The sequence below is a fragment of the Electrona antarctica genome (genome assembly GCF_951216825.1).
Source record: "Electrona antarctica genome assembly, chromosome: 2".
In the NCBI taxonomy this organism is placed as follows: Eukaryota; Metazoa; Chordata; class Actinopteri; order Myctophiformes; family Myctophidae; genus Electrona; species Electrona antarctica.
Genome location: NC_136807.1, coordinates 47,172,665 through 47,189,051, shown reverse-complemented (window position 1 = coordinate 47,189,051; position 16,387 = coordinate 47,172,665). Strand labels below are relative to the sequence as shown.

At 41.4% G+C, this 16,387-nt stretch overlaps 1 protein-coding gene across 1 annotated transcript; it reads right to left on the bottom strand.

Annotated features, from left to right (window-relative positions):
- Positions 1-5,470: 5,470 nt before the first annotated feature.
- LOC306933598 (uncharacterized protein) lies at positions 5,471-12,108 on the bottom strand (the record flags this gene model as incomplete). Its single annotated transcript, XM_079515893.1, has 6 exons — positions 5,471-6,597; positions 6,703-6,809; positions 7,039-7,181; positions 7,507-7,716; positions 8,038-8,157; positions 11,712-12,108. The coding sequence occupies 6 exons, from the start codon at positions 12,106-12,108 to the stop codon at positions 6,465-6,467; spliced, it is 1,110 nt and encodes a 369-aa protein (XP_079372019.1). The 3' UTR covers positions 5,471-6,464.
- Between the last annotated feature and the right edge of the window lie 4,279 nt (positions 12,109-16,387).

The window sequence follows — 16,387 nt, the reverse complement described above, 5'->3', positions numbered from 1 at the left end:
GAATGCTTGAAACACCAAAAGGGGTTCCCGCTCAAAATGGGTTAAAGTGCCATTTAACCCATTTAGACCTGAGATCAGATTCTTTAATGTCTTCTAAATCCTGACAGTTTTCTGAAAAGAAACCTGTGTTTCTATGTCAGTGGTTCTCAACCTTTATCATGTCAAGGAGCCCCAGAATTATATGTATTTGGCCGCCGACCTCTATCTGAAAATATGTTGTTCCAGGGACCCCCCCCCCCCCCCAGAAGCAAAGATTTGAGTTAAAAAGAATATATATATCAAAGATTTGCGCTACATTTTCACGATAAAAAAAAAAAGCAGATCTACAAGCTCGCTTGTAGATTTGCTATTTTTCAATGGCTAAAGTATAACATAAATGCTTAAAACACCAAAAGGGGTTCCCAACCGCCTAGAATGTGTTAAAAAAGACCCATCACAGCCCGGACGGCTGGCGTAGCGGTCCAGGCACCTTTCTACAGTATGTAGCCTGACGGCAACGTTGCAGGTTCGAGTCTCGTGTCACTCCCTCCCAGTCCCCATCTCTCCTCTCTCTCTCTCTCTCTCTCTCTCCATTTCCTGTCAACCTATACCGTCGCGCCTTCACAAGACCCATCACAGCAGTGGCGTTTCCAAGAATTACATTTTGGGCAGGCAAGATGTGTTAATTGTCGTCGTCTCCCCGCGCACAATCGGTAGCACTAAAGGTTTTCAAAGAGATATACCTGCCAGACAGTAGGATACAAAGGCTGAAAGGCTTGCATTTACATTCCAATGGGTGATTGAGGGTCACGCTCTATACGCGCAACAGCCAATCCGCTGTCTAATAGTTCTCAGGTCTTGTTTTTGTCCTCAGTGTATGGATTTTGGCACAGGCAGAAAATGGATTTTGACAGGCGGACTCCTGTCCTCGCCTTATTGTAGATACGCCTCTGCATCACAGACCCTAGTGAACAACAGTGGTTGGCTATTTGTGGCAAGTGACCCTATAGTATAAATCAGGCTAGGCCTGACCTCGAAATTTAAAAAAAATCTTCTAAATCCTCCAGTTTTCTGAAATAAATATTTTCACGATTTTTCAAAAATAGCAGACCTACAAGCTCGTAGCGCGCCACTCGGTGGCGCGCTATGAGCTTGTAGATCTGCTATTTTTCAATAGCTAAATTATAACAATGTTTAAAACACCAAAAGGGGTTCCCGCCCAAAATGGGTTAAGGCAGCCACTGGAAACGCTGAGCAACATTGTCCACGATTTACCTCAATATAGACACATTATTCACACGCCGACCATCTTGCTATTAATTTAGTGAAATGCCGCCCCATTGCCTACCCTGCTTTTTCAATGCAAAATGGCCACTGTGTGAATATGGTCTATAGAAACACTGACTATGCCACAACTGATATTTAGAAGAAGACAACATTTGCAGACAGACCCGACACTGCCACAGAAAATACTTATGTTAAGCAGTAACATAAGCAAAAGGCAGATGCACACCTCAGTAGGCTAGTGACAGGTGTGTAGGGCAATAGAGCATATATTAAAAAGGGTATCTTTGAAAAACAAAAAAGGTCCCGCACACTGTCAGACACTTTCATCGTTTCGGTCGATTAATTAGACCTTCATCATTCATTCATTGTCTGTCCTGATGAAGGTCTAATCCCAATAAATACATGCATAATAAGAGTACTATGTTCATGTTGTGTTGCATACGTCGTCAAAACGTTTTCTGCACGTACATCAAAGGCATGCAAGGCTCATTTGCGCACCAACAGCTGAGACAGTTATGTAGAGAAATATGACAGGCATTCAAAAGGAACTCAAATGTGATGTTAATCACATCACTAGACTTAGAAATAAAACTAGTGTTGACTAATCATTACATGTGGCTCTTATTTTGAAGAGGAAGTTTGTGCTTCTGGGAGAGGTCCCTGGAACTACATATTTTCAGATGGTGGTCTGTGGCCAAATACAGATAATTCTGGGGGTCGTTGACATGAAAAAGGCTGAGCACCACTGACAGAAACATAGGTTTTTCTTAAAACCGTTAGGATTTAGAAGATATTTTTAGAATCGGGCTCAGGTTTAAATGGGTTAGAAAACACCCATCCTTGGTTCTGGTGACGGATATTGTCGTCCTCATGAGGGGCTGTGTTGTTCCGATAACCTTTGTTTCATTTCATTTTTAAGTTTGAAGTTGCAATGGGTTTGTATAGGACGCTAAAATAAATATCAAATATCTAAACACTGAATCAAGCGACTTGTCTCGGGTGTTCCCAAAAGCCAGAGTGTAGACGATGAAAATACCCAAAACATTTTTTGAAAGTGAAATAAATATCCCTTTTGTAAGTGCCGACCAAACTCGGGCTGTTTAAAACCCATTCTGGGCGGGAACCCCTTTTGGTGTTTTAACTAAGCATTATGTTATACTTTAGCTATTGAAAAATAGCAGATCTACAAGCTCATAGCGCGCCACCGAGTGGCGCGCTACGAGCTTGTAGGTCTGCTATTTTTGAAAAATCGTAAAAATGCGGCACAGATCTTTGAATATATATATTCTTTCAACTTTTTTTAAATTTATTTCAACGTCGGGCCTAAATGGGTTAAGAATCCTTACAAAAAAAAGGCGTCTGGGTGTGCAGCTAATCCACAGCCCCGTACAGTTGTTGTCAGAGCCTGCAGGGCATTAACTTTGATTGCAATGGTGATGTTTGCTTTTAGCTGCTTGTGTGAAAAGCCCATGCTTTCCTTGTTGTTCATAGAAGTGAGCTATAAAGCTTGTCAAAGCTATGTTTGAAATGCCCTAAACCGTCGACGTGTTCTCCCGCAACGTCTTTTCTGTTTGTCATTTACTAATTAATTATACAAACGGCTATTTGCTTTTATTGGTGTGCAAACAATTTTTGGGGTTGCATTTGAATTATTGTGTGTCTTTCACAAAACACTTTATCCTTGGATTTAGTAACAAAGGTCTATCTATATCATGGGTTTCAGGGAGCCATTGTTCTGCTACTGTATGCCTCTTGAATCAGGTTTCAAAATGGGTTCTATTATGTATAATTACATGTGGTTACGCTACTCTTATGTTCCCAATGTGACGAGAGCAACTAGGGATGCTCCGATCAGGTTTTTTGGGACCGATCGCCGATTGTTTTTCTCATGATCGGCCCGATACCGATGGGTACTGATGCTACACGGTGTGAGAGTGCTCTGTTTATCCTGAGGTCCGGGGGCAAATACACACACAGAGATTGCCCACTACCCAAAGCTTTGATCTTCTAAATCATTCCACCGTACAATGAAAGGCAGAACTCAGTGTTACCGATTAGCCCTAGCCCGGCATATATTTATTGATTACACGGGGGCATTCCCCTGAAATGAATAAGAACAGCATTTGAATATGAATAACATATATACGACCTGTTATTTCGCGTATCATATTCGCTCCATATCAGCTCGTCGGTCGGGGCCCCTGGAAGCAGGACAGAAGGCTTGTTCTGTCATGGAGAATTCTGACGTGTCTTCCCTTTCTCAGACACTATATAGAAAATCTGTCTCTCCCTCTGTGACCTTGCTGGCTCGCAGCTAGTGTGTACACTCTTGTAAGTAACGGTACTTACTGATAAAGGTCACTTTTATACCACCAGTACCGATACCGATACTGATCTTGTGAAATGTTTCAAATTTTAATATTTCCAAAATTATTATATGTCAAAACCTACGTCAAAACTGTTCCCGTGTGTGTGTGTGGGGGGGGGAAGGGGAGAATGTTTAGGCCTGTCATAAAAATGCAAAATGATATTATCCCATTTTGGGGCGGGAACCCCTTTTGGTGTTTTAAACATTATGTTATAATTTAGCTATTGAAAAATAGCAGATCTACAAGCTCATAGCGCGCCACCGAGTGGCGCGCTACGAGCTTGTAGGTCTGCTATTTTTTTTAAATCATAAAAATGTGGCGCAAATCTTTGAATATATATTCTTTCAAAGTGAATGTTTTTAACTCTGGTCTATGTGTGTACAAGGCCTCAGAAACTGACCTTTTTCATGTCTAAATGAGGCCAGTTTGTCGTGTTTCCTCCTCCTGACACATAGCAGCAGGTTGTCATTGTTACAGTGATGCGCTGTGGTCTGGGTGTGAGAGACGGGAAGTCCATTCTTACGTCACCTGAGTTCCCCTCTCGCTTGCTGCAGAGAGAAGGGTTGAGGATGTGGCGAGCACTTGCTGCACTTCACTCTCATGTCTCACTGTCATCACGCTAAAACACGTTGGGTTCCTTTAATAGGTTTTTAAATCAGCCAAATGTGCTACAGTATATACTGTCCTGAACTGAATATAACACGGGGAAAACAACAATATGCTGTAAAACATTTCATATGAGATGTTTTGTCTAAAGAAAACTGACATATTTATGCACATGATGACAGTATCTGAACCAGAGTCGGAATTAGAGGCTCTAATGGAGTTCTTGAAAAAGCATATACTGGACACGCATGTCCTCCCAGTTCAGCCTTTTAATACCAGACATAATGTATACATAATAGACACTGCCATGCTTAATTTTATGAGCACTGTTTGAGTTAATTTAGAAAATTGGGGCTGCTGGCTATTTAGAGCAGGGGCTAATGAATTCTGGTTTACATAGAAGTCAGTCAATTGGCTTTGTGGGGAGAAACACCATTCCCCCCCCTGTTCCTGCCTATATATATATATATATACACAATCAACCCCCCTAAATATTACAATTTCTCATTTATATCTTTGTGAACCACAGTTGCTCTGTGCCCTGCACTCATAAAAAAAACGTCTTCCCTTTTCTTTCATTTAATATATAATTAATTGTAGTGTTCTTCTGGTGTTCTCAACTCAAAAGTCTTCAGAGCATGATCGGAACATGAACAAAAAAGGACCCAACAATATCACATTAAGTCACTCACAAATGCATGTATACCACTTTAAATAACGTACAGAAGTCGAAGGAAACAAGCTTCCTCAGTGTTTCTGAGACATATAGGGGTGTGAAATCTGGTTTTAAAATGGCGAACACATGCACGTCACACTTAGTGTGTGAAGTGTGAACATGCTAGAATCTGTTAGGCTTTTTTTGGCTTATTAACCTATAAGCCAAAAATCACCAGGGTTTTATCTATATCTCTGATAGTAGGCTAATCATCACTTAGTCACTCACTATACTGTAGCTTTTTCACTATACAGTATAGAGTTTTTCTTCAGTAAAAGTCTCCCCGTCCCTCCACCTCTTAAATAAACAGAAAATACATGTTCGGGTGAGTTGCCATTTTTCAACCAATCAGGAGAGCGTAACAGCTTTTGCAGTTCCAATTTTGTCTCATTTCTTTGTGTCACCACTTTCACCAATTCCACATACGTAGTTTAATCAGTACAATTGTTAAATAAAGAGTTGAATAATGCTCTTGTCAAGTAAAGTTTTTATTAAAAGCTTTCATAAAAAACAGGGTTAAAATACAGCTATATAATATTGCACTACTTTCTCTCTACAGCGGCTAGACCAAACAGGGTTAAAATACAGCTATATAATATTGCACTACTTTCTCTCTACAGCGGCTAGACCAAAACCAGCTTCATCAAAAATAGCAGCTCTAGAAGCTCATCACCTTGTGACGCGTTGTGAACTTGTAGATTTGCTATTTTTGAAGAATGTCTGACTATTTTCTCAGAACGTTCACCTATTATGACTTGAATAATAATAATGAATAATAATGCAAGGTTCATGTGGTTAAAGACTAACAATACGAATATAAGAAGATCAAAAAGACATGATATGAGCAAACAAGCAAAAACAAATGGCATATATAACAAAATAGAATGACATATTGGGTCATTTTGATTTATTTTTAGCATATAATCTTTTAATTTAATGAAGGGGAGGCCTGGCTTTTTGGCCAGACCCGTCCGCGGAAGGCAAAAGAAAAAATTGCCACCGGCAGATTGGCGTCTGGCCACTGCAAGGCTTAACAGAAGGAAGACACAGAGGTCTAAAACCCAGTTCGTCACATGTCCGACACATGCAGTTGCAACTTGCAACCAGTTGTAACAAGTTGCAGTGGTCTGACTCTGAATTGACCCATAGCAGGTAGGCACAATTTTGGGATAATATTGTGGTTGCAAGTTGTGACTAGTTCAATTGCGAAGTGGACTGATCTACAAGCTCACAATGCATCGTGTTGTGACGCGATGTGGGCTTGTAGATCTACTATTTTCGCATAATGTTCGTCCCCAGAATAGGGTCACTAGGGTTCAAGTTGTGAAAGCCAAATGAATAACATGCTAAAGCATCATAGTTGGTGGTTTGTGTTAAAGTGGTTATAGGTACAACATGTAGTACTTCAAGATGTTTGTTTTTTTTGTTTTTAAAATGTTCCACTACTAATTACTGCTGTAGCAGAAGAACACTGAACTGCAGTTTCATCAATGAAGTGAACACAAACATCACTCAGTCTCACAGATTGAGGACCCTGTAGCTGAACATCCATCATTAAACCATGTTCCAGGGTTAGTCCCGTGATCGTAGGCTGCACAGTTCCTGTCTTCATCATTATGAGGATATCCACTGTCCCAGTACCTGCACAATAAACAATGTATTTATTTAACCACATCCACTCAGTCACTAGAATAAAGTGACTTTGATAGACTTTGATTACAAAAAAAAACATGTCAAATGTCTCACTCTGTTGTCAGTGGTGTTCCATCCACCCACGTCCAGCTGCCCTCAGTCCTGGTCAGACCAATCCATGATAATCTAAACCCCCCAGTCCTCAATCCTCTGATGAATACCTGATTATTTGTACATGTTTGAATCATCATTAATTCTATTCAATACACTTCTTCACTATAATCATTGACGCACATATGGGCGCACGAGCGCGCGCGCGCACACACACACACACACACACACACACACACACACACACACACACACACACACACACACACACACACACACACACACACACACACACACACACACACACACACACACACACACACACACACACACACTAACCTGTTCTTCACTACTGTTAATGACCACCAGATCAGCTCCTTGACTCTGACATTCTTCTCTACTTTGCTGCCATGTTTTCCCTCCAGTAATTCTGTAGTAACAGCTGCCTCCAAACTTCTTCCATCCAATGGGACACGACTTGTCTACAAACATCAAACAGGAGATTTACTGATGGATTTTCAATGTACTGACAATCAATTCTAAACACATAGTTGTAATAATAATAGTAGTAGAGATGTATAGTGGAGTGGAGGGTAGAACTATTCATATACTTTATCAATGGTGTTTTCTACTCCATACATTTACTCAATTACACGTTTCTGGTATTTTTACTTTATATAACAATATTTCAATATTGTGATAGGCCTACTTCTACTCCACTACTTCTCAGAGGCAAATATTGTAGTTAGTTTTGACTCGTTTTTACATTGATACTATGTATACAATGTATTTTGTATCTTCTCTCACCTGCTGGCTGCTGGATTACTTCACTTAGAAGCTGGTTCTTCTGCTTCAGGTTGTCATTGTCAGACTTTAGCAGTTTGTTCTCCAGCGTCAGGTTGCTGTTGAGGAACTTTAGCCGGTTATTCTGCAGGGTCAGGGTATCGTTGTGGGACTTCAGCGTGTTATAATGATGCACCAGGGTGTCGTTGGTCATGCTGTTACTGGCTGAACGATCTGCAAGGACAGAAATGGACGATAAAGACAGTTGTTGCTATACTGTTCATGATGAGGTTAAGCATCTGTGTGGAAATTTTGATTTGAGAAGAAGAAAAAACTCAATGTTGTTATTATTTACGTGCATTAAATTGTCAACACCAGTTTATTCATCATGCTTTTCAGATGCATCCAATAATACACACAAAAAGACACTCAAATTAAAAAGAAAAAGAAAAGTTAATACTGTGGTGGCCTTAATACTTGTCGCATCTACAAAAATGTCAGGCAACAAACTCCCTGAGTGAGTGATGTGGTCGTTTAGTGACATGCAATACTCACAGTGTACAGCCTGGGCTATGTTCCCACCCAGGAGTATAAGACACAGCATCCCCAGCAGACACCCAGCAACCAGAGGCCTTCTCCCTGTTTTAGAGCGCTGTCCTGAAACAGAAAGTACAGCTAGGTGTGCAGCGAGAGAGAGAGAGAGGGAGAGAGAGAGAGAGAGATAGAGGGAGAGAGAGAGAGAGAGAGAGAGAGGGAGAGGGAGGGAGAGGGAGGGAGAGAGAGAGAGAGAGAATTAGAGTCTGAAAGCTCTGCTACACTATAACTGAACAGCTGTCTAAATCAGGGGTTCTCAACCCGTGGGTCGCGACCCCTTATTGTCTCCACCAGGCCGAAGGCATGGTGAGAGAGTATGTTTTGCACTCCGTCCGTCCGTCCGTGTGTCCGTCCGTCCGTCCGTCCGTGTGTCCGTCCGTCTGTGAACAGCTGAAACTGTGCATGCATATTCCCACTAGGCTTTGGAAGAAATGCCACTTGACCGTTTTCAAATCAGCCTCATGGTGGCGCTACAACAGGCCAAGCCGCGACACACACACACACACACACACACACACACACACACACACACACACACACTACTACTCGTGACGGTGTTCTGTATGAGTTCATGCTGGAACGCACATATAAGCTCCAAAAAGAAAATGAATGGGTGCGCAAGAGAGATAACTGGATGTCGGATACTATCCAGAATCAGATCATTCAAATCTTTGGCCATGCTATACAGAAGGAGATTGTGACACGCTCGTCAGACTGTCCATGCTATGGATTGACAGCTGATGGCACAACCGACATTAGCACTATGGAACAGTTCTCATGCAGTATACAATATGTGGACCAGAAGCTGCAGTCCCACTGTGATTTCTTGGGCTTCTACAATGCCCCCGACTCTACTGCAGAAACGCTGTTCAACTGTGTGAAGGATGTTTTTCTGCGGTTGAATATCCCCATTGAACGGCTAGCAGGATTTTGTTTTGATGGAGCAAGTAAGACTCGTTGTATGTTCACTGCTGTAACCATTCTCTGGACCTGGTATTGCAAGAAGTTGCGCGTGAGGTGAGCCTTGTGGCGAATGCACTGAACTTTGTGCGGGGTGTAGCAGTCGTCATAAACGAATCATCAAAACGCAAACAACTTTTTGAATCTCTCTTTGGTATGGATGAAGTGGTAAACAACCTCTTAGGCCTGTGTCCAACCCGGTGGTGTGTGCGCACAAATGCAATCTCGCGTGTCTGCTCCTCATACAGCACTCTGGTAGCCACACTTGACGCACTTAAGGATGACAACAGCGTCAGAGGGGAGACGAAGGTAAAAATAAAAGGCCTACATAAACAAGAATTGAATGGAAAGACGTTTTTTTCGCTTCTTTGCTGTGACGCATTGTTCAGGCCCTGTGAGGAAGTGGCCAAAACCTTACAGAGCCCACAGGCAAGTGCACTTGGTGCATTTGAATGCATGCGCAAATATCCTGCGAAACCGAGTAGCAGCACTGAGAGATGACGACGTCATGGGAAATATGACAGCCGAGCTGAAAGCATATGTTTCCAAACTCGGCCTGACGAAAGAGTGAGCAAAACCCCAGCGCGCTTTCGTCACACAAATGAACCCGAAATGCTGGCCGTCGAATCAGGAGAACTGAAGTGGAGACGTGAATTTTATGAAGCTGTGGACTTGGTGCACTCGGAACTGGCAAGAAGATTTGATCAGGACAGCATGCATATAGCAGTAAATAGAGAGAGGACTGTTATCAACGCAGCAAAGGGAGAGCGCACAGCATTTGACGCACAAGCACTTCACCTCCCCAAGCGCATGCAGCTGGACACAGATCGCCTGCAGCGCCAATTAAAAACATTGGGAGACGTAGCTAAGGGTGCCCTATAGGGTGCCCTTGGGATTATTGCTTGCAACTTGCAAGGTAGGCCTATAGCATTAACTATTACATTCAAATAATAAAATATAGTACTATTTACTATAAGGCCGCCGTGCCAACTAAACTGCTGCCTGCTGCTGCAGCCTGCATTTTAATGTTATATGTATTGTGTTCTGTTCTTAGATTCTGACGGAGTGACAGGGACTCGGGAGTGAGAATATGATGATGATGATGATTGACCCGGGCTGGACTCGCCAAGCGCGCTGCGCTGTCAACTCACTACAAATGTTATTAGGATAGTGTTGAATAGGACCTATATATTATGCCTCTGAGCTCCTCTGTTAGGCCTATCATTTATATTTTTTGTTTTGACATCGGCACCCCTAAATAGGCCTATGCCTTTTTATAATGGGTTATTTTGTCTTCTGTCAGTTCTGTGCCGCTGTTGGCGTGCCCCCATGCAGTGATATTCGGCACCTTGCTATAAATACACTGTGTACAGTGTAGCCTAATTGCCTAAATATGCAATTGTTTCCCTGATTTGGTTGATGGGTATCTGTGCCTCTGCGTATTGTGGTAATGTGTTCTTTCTATTGCCGCACCTGCATTGATTGCAAATGTTTAGCCTATAGGCTGTTATAATATTTTGATAATCGGAATTGTAACATGCTTTTTTTTTCCCCTAATGGGTGAATTCTGTGCCATAGCCTGCGTGAGGATTCTGTAATCTGTATTCATTTTATTTATATGTTCAAAACGTATTTCTGTTACTATAGGCCAGGCCTAATAAATATGCTGTATCACAGTATTGGCACCTTATCCTGGTTAATTGCCTGTGTCAGTTCGTTCATATAACTTGCGTGTGGAGAGGGAAAGTAAAGGCCACGTTTGCGCGTGAAAATGCGCAAAATGCGCGTGCATGATGCGCGTGCACTAGATCCACCTCTAGGCGCTCAGCCCCTGCGAGTGTAAAGTACTTCCCGCGGGCCTGCACACACACACACACACACACACACACACACACACACACACACACACACACACACACACACACACACACATTTATATTGCTCCTAAACATTTTGCCAAACATCACACACACACTCCTATCCTCCTAGTGGAGAACTGTGCCCAGAAGGGCACTTTTTCTAGTATTCAGGTCTGTTCTTTATGCAATTCATAATCTATGTATCTTTTATTTATAGGCTACTTTGATTAATATGCAAAGTAACTCAATCAACTATAGCAACAAAAGTGGAGTAAAAAGTACATTTGCCTCTGAGGTACAAGTGGAGTAGAAGTTTAATGTATCAATAGAAATGTACACTCCTGAGTGAGTTTTGCAGATGGCCAGATTTCCAACACATACAAATATTAGAAAATATATTGTAACGTTTTTGTTTACTTGAATTTTATAGAAACACTGAATCATGTTTAAGGTATTTGTGGAAAGTAAATCTTTTTCAAGACTCATTTGTAGAAAAAGAACATTGAATGTCAAATAGTTTAGTCCCCGATTATAATACGACCACGTTTTTTAGGATATTTTCACTACTTCTGAAAAGTTGTCTTTATTCAAGGATTCCCCCATATATTTAATTATATGTCATTTTGAAAGATCTAATTTTGAATTATTAGGCCTATTTCAGATTTGTATTGTTTTGTTGTCCCGACCCTGCGACACATCTTCCTGAACTGGCTCACAGAAAGGCTACGCATCGCTTTGCTAAATGGAAGAAGTAAGATGATTGTTTAAAAGGTTAAAACGTTTTTTAGGGGGTATTTTTTGTCTCAGTAATCTTACCAGACTGCCGTATCTTCTTCGGTAGGCCTTTGTGCTTCCTGGTCTTGGTCCGTAGATCTTCATAGACTGCATCGTCTTTCTTTTGCAGATCAAGACGCTCATAATGTCCTTCTTCAGACATTTCTACAGTTCTTCTTGTAGTGACGGTGGTTTCATTCTCGTAGTTTGTACGAGACTGCCGTATCTTCTTCGGTAGGCCTTTGTGCTTCCTGGTCTTGGTCCGTAGATCTTCATAGACTGCATCGTCTTTCTTTTGCAGATCAAGACGCTCATAATGTCCTTCTTCAGACATTTCTACAGTTCTTCTTGTAGTGACGGTGGTTTCATTCTCGTAGTTTGCATCGTCTTGGTCTTCATCTTGGACCTCAATGTTGTCAGAATGCCTCGCTACAGCCATTTGTACCTTATGACTTAATTCTTCCTGCAAGTATTTGACCTCTTCACAACACACTGAAGATATACTGTATCCTCACTACTACCCTAAATGTAGATGGCACTTCTTTCACATGTGACGGATCACTCTTTGTGCACCAATGAAAATAAACCACACAGACATACGTACACACACACACACACACACACACACACACACACACACACACACACACCACGTGCACGTGCGCACACACACCCATGCACGCACATGCACACACACACACACACACACACACACACACACACACACACACACACACACACACACACACACACACACACACACACACACACACACACAGTGCCACACACACACACACACACACACACACACACACACCCACACACTCCTTTGCTAGGCTCTGTGGTATACAACCTGTTCTGTGGTTATGAGATGACACCACTAAGCACAATGAGTAGGCTATACTAACGGAGGCTAGAGGTGACCACAGTCTTTCATGATCTCTCGAAAGTTACTCAATCCTCACGACTGTCCATTATGAAGAACCAACACCAAGTAAAAGTTAATGAAATGATATGATAATTATCAATACGATGTTTTAATCAAACAATGTGAATGCATGCATACGTGCATGCGCATGTGCACTTATTTATGTGTTGATTCAACTAGTATTAATGTTACCTCAGTCCATTCACTTAAGCAATATTACACGAGAGAGTGTCCTTTACCGTGACATTGGCACGTGACGACAGTGATGCTGTCAGGAACGAGACGTAGTCGAGGTCCCAAGCATCACTGAAGTGCCAATAATCATGGTAAAGCACACCCTTGTGAGGAATATTGCTATATACAATAGTTGCCTACAAAACAAAAAACATCAAAATGAATTCATATTGTCGGGCTGCTGGAACAATTCATTATCAAAATTAAAAAATTATATTTCGACCTGTTTCCCTGTAAATAGAAGAGGTCATTTGACTGAGACATTAACACAGTGTGCGTGTGTACACAGTGTGCGTGTGTGCGTGCACGCGCAGGGGGAGGGGGGAGGAGGAGTAGGGGGGTGGAAGTACATCAGGTCACTTCCCAAAACCTCTCTGCTGACCCTGAGGCTCTAACATTGTAACATCATGTTAGTTCTAGTGAACTTGTGGGTTTCGGGGGTTCCCCAACATATTGAAACTAAAATGAAACGGTCAAAATAGTTTTTAAATACTTTTTCAACACAAATCTTGTATGGGGGTCCCTCCCTATAGTACAAAATATTATCAGATGGGGGTCCACGGCCAAATACATATTAATGTGGGGGTCCTTGACATGAAAAAGAACGAGGTAGGCCTGTGTGTGTGGACACTTTTCTCCCATGGTAGGACTGGCCTTGCTTTCTATTAGAGAGAATTGCTGCCATCTGTTCGTATAACCATGTAGTTACAACTTAGACTGCATTTTCACAGTAGTAATGGTCTTATATTCAGGTCTGTTCTTTATGCAATTCATAATCTATATCTTTTATTTATAGGCTACTTTGATTAATATGCAAAGTAACTCAATCAATCAACTATAGCAACAAAAGTGGAGTAATACATTTGCCTCTGAGGTACAAGTGGAGTAGAAGTTTAATGTATCAATCGAAATGTACTCTCATGAGTGTGAGTTTTGCAGATGGCCAGATTTCCAACACACACAAATATTAGAAAATATACTGTTAACGTTTTTGTTTACTTGAATTTTATAGAAACACTGAATCATGTTTAAGGTATTTGTGGAAAGTAAATCAAGTCAAGTCAGACTCATTTGTAGAAAAAGAACATTGAATGTCAAATATTGACTACTCAACGCAGCGTCCGATTGTGGTGAAACTGTGCATGCATATTCCCACTAGGCTTTGGAAGAAATGCCACTTGACAGTTTTCAAATCAGCCTCATGGTGGCGCTACAACAGGCCAAGCCGCGTCACACACACACACACGTTTATATTGCTCCTAAACATTTTGCCAAACATCACACACACACTCCTATCCTTCTGGTGGAGACCTGTGCCCAGAAGGGCACTTTTTAGGGACCAAGAAGTCACGCAGTGACTTTGGTCACTTATTAGGGACCAAGAAGTCACGCAGTGACTTTGGTCACTCTTTGTTTTTGTGTTTATTAGGGACCAAGAAGTCACGCAGTGACTTTGGTCACTACTTGTTTTTGTGTTTATTTTTCTTCTTCTTCTCCTTCTCCTTCTTCTCCTTCCGCCAAAAATAGCTGTTCTGACTGAATGGTGCAGTCGGTTTTCGCGAAACGCTGTAATCTGGTAGAGGGCCATGCCAAACGGTGAATATGCGAAGCCCAAGACGATTGGCCAAATGGTGGCGCTATAGCGCTCAATTTAAAATGCTAACTTTGAACGTGCATAGCTCATGAACCGTTTGACCGTTGGCAATGACACTTTGATAACCATATGCGTCTCCTCATGCTGAACAACTTTCGTGTTCTGACTTTTGACCTCTGACCTTTAGATCACCCGCCATTTTGAATTATATGATCAGTACTTTATTTTATTCTCCTTCTGCCAAAAATAGCTGTTCTGACTGAACGGTGCAGTCGGTTTGCGCAAAACTTGTCAACATGATAGAGGACCATGCCAAACGGTGACTATGTGAAGCCCATCATGATTGGCCAAATGGTGGCGCTATAGCACTCAATTGATGCAAAACTTGCAAAACTTGCAAACTTTGAACGTGCATATCTCATGAACCGTTTGACCGTTGGCAATGACACTTTGATACACATATGTGTCTCCTCATGCCGAACAACTTCCGAGTTCTGACTTTTGACCTCTGACCTTTAGATCACCCGCCATTTTGAATTATTTGAAAAACAGTTCAAATGTAACTCCTCCCAGAATCTTTGCTCAAAATGCACGAAAACTTCTACACGTGAACTTTGGACCTATACGGACAAAAAATCGTAGCACATTTTTGTTAAGTGAAAAAATTAAGTTTTTATGAGCCAATGAAAATTGCTGTTTTGTGAAAATTATTCTTCTGCCTCTAATACACACACATGCTTATGTCACTTTACTATGCGAAGCCCATCACGATTGGCCAAATGGTGGCGCTATAGCACTCAATTGATGCAAAACTTGCAAACTTGCAAACTTTGAACGTGCATATCTCATGAACCGTTTGACCGTTGGCAATGACACTTTGATACACATATGTGTCTCCTCATGCCCAACAACTTTCCTGTTCTGACTTTTGACCTCTGACCTTTAGATCACCCGCCATTTTGAATTATATGAAAAACAGTTCAAATGTAACTCCTCCCAGAATCTTTGCTCAAAATGCACGAAAACTTCTACACGTGAACTTTGGACCTATACGGACAAATAATCGTAGCACATTTTTTCTAAGTGAAAAAATGAAGTTTTTATGAGCCAATGAAAATTGCGCGCGCACGCACACACACACACACACACTAAAGTTTATACTGAATGATGTTACTGTTTAGAATGAGTCAACTGACTGTGTCTGCATAGCTCAGTTGGTAGAGCTCTCGCCGTTGGACCACAAGGTTGTGTGTTCAAATCCCGGTAAAGACAACTCAGTGTATCCATTGTGTGCTGCAAGATTTGTGATGACTCAACTATATAAATATTGAAGTAGATTACATTTGACCCATCAGGCACTAGGACATGGCATCACAATAATAGAGATACTAGTAACTGAAATAGTGTAATAAGTCTCATAGTGTCATAAGTGTAATAGTGTAATTGTGTAATATTGAAATAGTGTATTGAGTCAATTTTTTTAATAGTGTAATAAGTGTATTTAGTGTAATAGTGTAATAGTGTAATAGTAGTGTAATAGTGTAATAAGTGCAATGTGTAATACCGTACTGTACTGTACCATACTGTGCTGTACCGTATTGTACCATATGGTACTGTACTGTACCATACTGTACTGTACTGTACTGTACTGTACTGTACTGTACTGTACTGTACTGTACTGTACTGTACTGTACTGTACTGTACCGTACCGTACCGTACCGTACTGTACTGTACCATACTGTACCATATCTTATTGTACTGTACCGTACCGTACCGTACTGTACTGTACTATACTGTACCGTACTGTACCATATCTTACTGTACTGTACTGTACTGTACTGTACTATACTGTACCGTACTGTACCATATCTTACTGTACTGTACTGTACTGTACTGTACCGGGACATGTTATGAGCATGTAGATCTGCTAATTTCTAAAAGTTTGAGTACTGCTGAACTAAC